This window comes from Struthio camelus, chromosome 4, assembly GCF_040807025.1.
Source record: "Struthio camelus isolate bStrCam1 chromosome 4, bStrCam1.hap1, whole genome shotgun sequence".
Lineage (NCBI taxonomy): Eukaryota > Metazoa > Chordata > Aves > Struthioniformes > Struthionidae > Struthio > Struthio camelus.
The window spans coordinates 20901669-20910263 of NC_090945.1; the positions used below are offsets into that span (position 1 = coordinate 20901669).

The 8595-nt window shown below is 37.0% G+C and overlaps 1 protein-coding gene across 3 annotated transcripts in view; it reads left to right on the top strand.

Annotated features, from left to right (window-relative positions):
- Positions 1–7062, top strand: part of PRSS12 (serine protease 12) — a 47665-nt gene extending 40603 nt beyond the window's left edge. For all 3 annotated transcript variants that reach the window (XM_068941745.1, XM_068941744.1, XM_068941743.1), the window contains 2 exons: positions 1026–1306; positions 3933–7062. In XM_068941745.1, the coding sequence (XP_068797846.1) occupies positions 1026–1306; positions 3933–4240 (589 nt within the window). In that variant the 3' untranslated portion in view covers positions 4241–7062. The remainder of the gene's footprint in view (positions 1–1025; positions 1307–3932) is intronic.
- The last annotated feature ends 1533 nt before the right edge of the window (positions 7063–8595 follow it).

The window sequence follows — 8595 nt, forward strand, 5'->3', positions numbered from 1 at the left end:
TAAACTATGAAGATCAGCACATTGCTGGAGGGTATAAAAACACAAGGGTAGGGTAGGTGACTGAACACTGTAGTGTATTTTCTGTACATATATTAGAAGCTTCCTTTTGAATGCTGTGAAGAAAAGGGAGAATATATATATATATATATATATATTTTTTTTTTGCATTAGCTTAGCCAGACTTTAAAATAAACAAACATATCAAACAGTACTCCCTTGTTTGCACTTTCCTAAGAATGGCTGCGTCCTACAATCTAAAAATCTCAAAAGGCTTGCATAAAAACACTTGCTGCAGCCACAGTAATCTCTAAGGTCATTTAGTCCACAATGTTAGAGATTGTGATCATTTTTATATGCACAACAATTGATTCAGATTTACAGGCTGTCACTTCAAGAACAGAAGCACTTTTATATATATTTTTATATATAACTGTATATATTTATGTCTATTTGTATTTACATATGCTTCTTTTTCCTTATTATCACTTTACTTAAGAGGTTTTTATGGCAAGTTATCTCTTCCTCTAGAATTCAAATAGCATTCCTTCTTCAAAAGACTTTTTGCAACTAACCTACAAAACAAGCTTGAGCACTGTTTTCATTTCAGGAATTATTTGGGGTGTCACAATGTTATGTGCTCATAAGTTTTCATTATTATTATTCATTTCATTATTATTATTGGCATTTTGTGTTACCCTTGCTAGAAATATTTATGATGAGCTCCTTGCTTCCACCTTTAAAATAAATGCTAATTGTGACAGATGGCCATAGGAAACCCTGCCTATGAAAGCATCATACAAAAAAGAATCTAGCCTTATCTGAAACTGCAGGAAAAGTTATACGGTATTCTTTAGGGTATGTTAGAATGTCAGTTGAATTCTCTTAAAAAAAAAAAAACCTGCTGGTACAGTTATTTACCTGAGCAATTAAAAAAAAAAAAAAAAAGGACACTGATCAAATCTGGCTGTATTTCTAGGACCTGACTTTGCCTGAGTGACCCCTATTTGTTTTCATCTCAATTTCAGGTATGGCAATAACACTCGGAATTATGCCGTGCGAGTTGGAGATTATCACACATTGGTACCAGAAGAGTATGAGGAAGAAATCAGAGTCCAGCAGATAGTGATGCATGAAGAGTACAGGCCTGACAGCAGTGACTATGACATTGCGTTAGTGAGGCTACAGGGTCCAGAGGAACAATGTGCCAGATTCAGTACCCATGTCTTACCTGCTTGCTTGCCATTAAGGCGAGAGAGACCACAGAAAACTGCTCCTAACTGCTATATCACTGGATGGGGTGACACAGGTAAAAACATTTTAATGATTTCTACCCACTGACCTTACTACCGGAGACTGCTTGTTAAAAAAACATTACTGAATACTTTTTTTTTTATTTTTTTAAATAGGGGAATATTTTTTCTCCTGATCCTTAGGAGATCAGGAATAAAAACATTTTTTGCTTTTGGCATTTAATTTGTGTCTAAAAAGTGCAGTGAGATTAACCATGTCACTCTAAATCACAGAACAAGTCATTGAAATGGCCTCCTCAAGCTTGACAAGCGCGCGATTGAAAGGCTTATTTGTTGACAGGCACACCTTGACGAGCAGCTTATAGTCCCCTGTTGCCCAGCATAACAAACAACTCTAAAATATTTATGGTTTTTGTCTTTAAGTACAAGGAGTATTTTAGAGAGCTTTTTTTAAATGATGCTACTTCAACCAAAAAATGGATAGAAAACATGTACCTAATAGAATTTTAAGTAGCATTTTTTAGTCTCTCATATTATTGAAAATATCAGCGGTTAGGTTTAAATAAAGGAACATCTTGCAAAACTTGGAGAGCCAGAACGCAATCTGCAATCCAGACTTTTGGAATAAACTTTCTCATTGCTTTTTAGGTGGCTACAAGATTCTCTTTCTTCAAAGGTCTTTGTCCTTTAAATATTTTACAAATTAATAACCTTGTTTTACTCTCGTTTTTTTATGGGGTTGACTACAGTACAAGACAGCAGTCACACTTGATCCTTTGTTTCACTGACTCAAACTGGCAAGAAAGCCAAGTCAAATATCACTTCTCTCTTTACATTGATTGATCTGTGCACGCGTGTGCAGATTTGTATATTTTGTATATTTGTACTTTTTTGCTAAAAAACAATAGTCAATTCATTGCTTAGCTCCATCTAGCACTTTAGACAACTCACTGAGTAAAGTGTAACGAAGCTCTATAATATTGCTGACTTGAGACTTCCATCTGAGCAAACATTAGCCGCTGCAATAATTAATTATGGTAAGAAACTACATCATTGCAGTATTTCAGTTGAAATTTCACACTTCCAATATAAATCAAACTTATTTTACAAGTATAGGATTTTATTTTTAAAGAAACTGGTTTTAGTTTCCTATCTTTCCAATTGGAAAGAAACACAAGTTATAGAAGAAAAATCCCAGGATTTAAATCTTGATATTTTACTTGGAAATTTTTTTAGTAAGGAAAAATAACATAAGGTCATAACATTACAAACATGCAGGTAAGGTCTTGAAAGGGATTAGAAGATTTGTCACTACTAATAAGCACACATGTTCAGCATACGTAGCAAGAAGGGCTGAAAGCACTTTATAATACTACTGATTTGAAATACTGACTCTTGCACAGCTTTTACTTAATATCAACATTTCCTAAAAGAAGCTAGCCTGATAACTTCAAAGGCTAATGTTACTTGCACAGTAGCAATGACAATTCTTTTTTAAAAAGGCCTTCTTTCAATTCTAAGTTAGAGGAACTATCCTTAGGAAGAGCCTGATGACGTGCAAAGTATCAAAACCACAGCAACATCACATTCTAAATACGAACAATTTTGCAGTTGATAAGTGTACATTTATGCCATGTCTGCCCTGCCCACCTAGAGCTGCTGTCCCACCACCCTCATCCTTCTGTTTTCCCCCTAAGAGGTGGAACACAGATTTACTCCACTAAAGTTATATTACTGAAAAAACCTGCTCCACCCTCTCCACCCAATGACAGCAATCATCCTAACTCTCTTCAGCACATTAGGAGCAAAGAAAGGTGCTCCAACTGTAGGACCAGTGAAAAGCAGTAAGCGTGGAGTAGCGAGTAGAAGAGACGACCTATACACAGAGGAGTAAGAAAGTAGTGCAATAACCTAAATACAGCACTGCTTATACAACGCAGGGATCACTACAGAAAAAGAAAATGCAAGGACAGGTTCTGCTCCCAGCAAAGTTAATTAGGTGAGGAAATAAGTTTTTGGAATGAGAGATTCCTCTGGCTAGGTTTATTAGTATTCTGGTGCGTAGAATATCAGGATTGTAAAAGAGTCAAATGATATTGCCCATCTCTAACAAAGTGCACTTGAAGCTCAACAGCGTTAGCTCTGCAGCTGAGGTGACCAACAAGCTTGCATATACTTACAGTATTTAATGATGATGATGTTGCAGCTGGGAAGCTGACAGATGGTGCAGCACTTGCCGTAGCTGAAGTAGATGGACTTGAACAGGTGACCTAGGAATGAAGCATTTCTGCAGTTTTAGTCTCCCCTGCTCAAACCTCCAAGGCATAGTTTCCCCATTTAAGTATTACAGCATATAGTCTTCTAAAACGCACTTCTGTCTTTTACAAAACAAACACAATTCAGCTGTGGAAAGATCCAGCACACATGAGGTGTAAAACGAAATCTTATTTAAATTTTAAGCTTTTTAAAAAAGTATTTAATTTGTATTCCATATTTACAGTATGTATTTAGTATTTTAGTACTATTGTAGTGCACAGCAGATATTTCAGCGTTATTTCGGTATTAAGTCACTTTATTTAATGACAAAATGGCATGAAGAACAGACAGCATAAATTGGATTAAATTGTATTTATGTTTCTGAGACCAAGCATCATGAGACAATTATTTGGGCCCTCTTTTCAGGGAGAGCCTATTCGAGAACATTACAACAAGCTGCCGTCCCTTTACTTCCCAAGAAGGTATGTGAAGAGCGTTATAAACAAAGATTCACAGGAAGAATGCTCTGTGCTGGCAACCTCCAGGAACGGAAACGTGTTGATAGCTGTCAAGGAGACAGTGGTGGACCACTGATGTGCGAACGTCCTGGGGAAAGCTGGGTTGTGTACGGTGTGACCTCCTGGGGCTATGGCTGTGGAGTGAAAGATTCTCCAGGTGTCTACACAAAAGTTTCATCTTTTGTACCCTGGATAAAGAGTGTGACCAAACTATGAATGTCTTTAATCAAACTTTGGTAATGAATTTTGAGGTAGGACAGCTTAAACAGCACACACAGTGCACAGCTGGGGCCCACAACAGATGGGAACAGACACATTTTCCCAATTCATATAGTTTCCTTTTTGTTAAATCCAAGCTGTATAAACATAACCTTTCCGGTTAGGGATTAATATGCAGACAAAATCCCTCTGAGGAAGTTTATATTGCATGAACAAGTTTTCACGTAGATAACGGCAAAAGCGATCTTTATCTCAGAGTAACATTGGAGCAGGACGGTTGGAGAGTTCACTACAAGATTCACTGTTTGCAGAAGACTGCAGTAGCAGTTATTCATGCTCCAAGCTTCTCTAGAATTACAGATCTCAAAATTCATTCCCAGTCTAGTCTATTTAATCAGTCCTTGGCTGCTTCCCTATTTATTATTCCTGTGGTCTTATACTAGCCCTTTAATTTTGTCTCATGTTTCATTCAGCTGATGAGATCACTCACAGGTTCATTTCTGGTTATGATTCTGTGTATGCATTAAAATGTTAGAAGGAAAACTAATTGCCAATAATCAGATCCCCAGCTATTCTGATAAACAACTCTCAGAGCTTAGTTCCTAAAGCACATTCCCAAGCGAAGTGGTTAGTACTCTGGAAGTAATTATGTTCCCATTAGAAATCCTGCACAGCTACGTGAGCTATATCAAAAAACCTGCACTCTTTGAATTTCCAAAAGAAGACAAATGATATTGATCTAGAGGGACCGTTCCCCCTACCTCCTACTCCCCTCCCCCCCCAATTTTTAGCACAGGCACACAATGATATACATGCAGCATTTTTGAGAGAATTTAGGTTTTCCTATTTGCCACTAGCTGTTGGTATAGTATTCATCTCAAACATCCCAAATCTCTATCAAAAATTAAAATAATTCAAAACAAGCTCATAGATCACTGGCTTTGGAGAGGCTTTACTCAAGTAACACCAGGAATCTCTACCAATCCCACAAGGAAAAGTTATTGCAAACATGTAGAATGCAAGTATTAAGAGATGTTGAGCCAGTACACTTCTGAAAAGGTCTATGGGCTTAAATGACAGTTTTATAAAACAAAAGAATACTTAAAAAACTCTTTCGAGTTTAGTTGGAATACCAGTTCAGTCTGACCTGACCAGAAAGGGAAAACTACCTGAAATCAACACCTGCAAAATACTTGTGTATCTTATCTAGCAACTACTCACATTTGTCATACTAATTTACAACAGTAAAGGAAAGGATAGTTTAAGTCACATGGTCCCTAATGTCCTTTTATATTCCAGACATTATTTGACATCTATGACTAAAAGAGCTAGTCTTCAAAGACTTGTTATAAAAAAAAAAAAAAAAAAAGTGCTAACATACCTTGATTCCCTTTGTCAATTCCTTTCATAAATTCTGTTCCCAAGGCTATGGAAACCTTCATGGTTTATTATAAAAATACATTGATAAAAAGTGACTTTTACTTAGCATAGCAAGAGATGTATTGAACAACTGTTTACTAGTCTTTTAGAAAGGGCCACCCCATTTAACAACTTTATCGCACAGAAGACAAGTAATTACCTTTCTAGTGCAACCCTGCTCGGTATCAAGCTAATCTTGGAAAAATCTGAGACTACAGTCAACAAAACAGGAAACTTCAGGGTTACCTCTATAATCCCTGTCTATAAAGCCATTTTGTCCGTCTACAAATATACTCTGTGTACTACATTTTGACAAACTTTTTTTTTAGAAGATGAAACAAACGCTCTGCGGGCCAACGAACACTCCAGTGTGAAAGATGTGGCAGTTGTGTGTCACCACGTTGTATGTAATTGTACAAGTTGTAACTACTAGAAACTGTTTTCCTGCGTTTCCCCTTCCTCAAATGCTCCACCTCTGACAGCGTTGTCTGGCCTTTTGTGAACAAAGTGGAATGCCTGTGTTCACGTGGTTAAGTAGCTTATCATCCACTTCTGTGTGCTTCCATGCCTTCCATGCTCCAGTGTTGTAACAAGTACCCAAGACAACTCAGCTTGCATACAAAAAATGGTGATAACATTGCAGAAGCCCATGAAATTGGAGACTTGGTACTCAGTTTCTCTCCAGACCTCAAACTGATTTTCAAGGGCCGTGACTAGTCTAAATACCTTGTTGGCATTGGTGCTAAGCTAGAATACATGAGGTGCTTTTACACAATATTTAAAGTTTTCTGTAATTCTGCACTACTGGAATAGCATGAAATATTTTATTTAAAAACATGTAATAAAATCACAGTGCAATGACCACCTACTGTTAGACCTATATGAAACACTCTGTTGGTGAACTTTACATTCATTCATATTTTTACTGCTTATACATATCCTTTTTAATTAAAATGATAGAAAAGGAAATACATTTGTCAAAAGATATTTACTTGTAGCATCAAAACTTTGCTATACAAGGCACACTATTTTGAGGCTTGTGATGTAGGCTGTACAGTGCAGTACATTGTGTGTGATGTATAAGGAGAAATTTTTATTTTCTTTTAAAAGCTGCACCGCAGAAGTATCATACTTGGAAAAGAAAAAATCAAGTCTGAATACTAAGCATAGTAAGCTGCTTAGGTTTATTACAGTAGTTTGCCAGTTTTGCTTAGTCAGCTCTTTTCATAAGATGCTTTAATAATTACTTAGATTTAAAAATGCTGCACTACTGTTTTCATGCAGACAGCATGCTTTTTTAGTTTCTCACATAAAGTGGATTTGTCTTACATTATGCCATTTACATTTTTGTTCAATGAGCCTGATGATGTAAGCGTATACAATAAAAACTGCCACACTGACTAGAACTCTTCTTCATGAATTCTGTGAATAACGTATAAGCAGATGCAGGAAGCTCAGATGGACAATCTTGCTGCGAGTTTTCTTAAGTGAAAGCAGGTGCTCTTGAAAATATCGTGACTTCATTTTCTTCAAAGCGTATCAACTCTAGGCCATTTTCCCCAGAGATGCAAGTCTGCTCTATACCATGTAATTTCCAACACTTTGTGTACTTTAATTTAGAACAGTTATCAAAAAATAGCCTAGCCTACACTCTCAAAACTGCCTAAGAATTTTTCAACCCCTGCCACCTTCGCCTTTGTTCAAGTTTTCTGAATCACATGTGGTTGCAGAAAACAAACTAACCCTACTGTCCCATGCTCGCTCTCTTTTGTTTTGTTATGCACAGGCTGGTCACAGGGCTAATGGTCACAGAAACTAAGAAAATATTTAGCACTTCTATTACCAGATCAGATGACCATGGTAAACACCGAAATGTAAACTCTTCCAGTATCCCAGCATTATGGACATTTATAGTTGGACGCAATCTCTTTGAACTTCAAAGGTTTTGTAAACAAATCTCCACCTTTTTGCATTAAACTGCACAACTGCTTAAAACCCTACCAACTTCACTGTAAGAGAAACATTATTCCTCAACTTGCCCATTTTCCAGAGAAGACAGAGGAGTATGTTGGACACAAGAAGAGTGAAGCACTACCGCAACTGACACACACAAAACCCATTTCACATGCATGTAATCTTGACCCTGAACAGCTTCTGGATGTAAAGGCGCACTGCGCACAAGCACTGAACCACAGATGAACCAAGAGTCCTTCTCCGTTGTATAGAGACGATCTCTAATTTCAGCTATCTAGTTTTTCTGGGAAAAAAAACAGAGATGCTGTAATAACTTATGTTGAACAATAGGCTAGTCCTGAATCAATGTTTCCTCTCCTTTTCAGTGTTAAGATACACAAGTGCTAGAATATTTACACTCAAAAAAATGCCACTACAACTTCAGAATATCATCATTCACCATACTGAGAAGACTAGAACAATTAGGCTCAAGTAGCAGGTATCAGTACAACAAACAACTCTGAAAGCAGAGTTTATGGTATCAAGAAAACTGTTTTTGTGCTCCACATTGCTGGGTAACAGCAATGAACTGATGTATTAGACACCAGACCTAGCTCATTACATACCCACTCACATGCATTAGTTTCTATTTCCTTTTCATTTCTTTTCCACACCGATCACAAAGTGACCGTGTTGCAAATGCAACGTCGAGCAACCACAAACAGGGAAAGGACGAGGCTAGGATGATTCATAGAAGTAAATGTAATAAAATTAAGTTTAAAAAAGGAATTTACCTTTGTAAAGTGTTTAAAAAAAAAAAAAAAAGGACTGGGTTGGGTGAAGATGACAACAAAGCTGGAGCGGTGTGAGCCACAGATGTAACAGAGTGCAGAAAAATAAGGAGTCTCAATGAAGGTAAGGGCAAGATGTAACAGGAATAGATAGGTGAGAAAGACAGGAAAACAGTTACTTGGTAATAG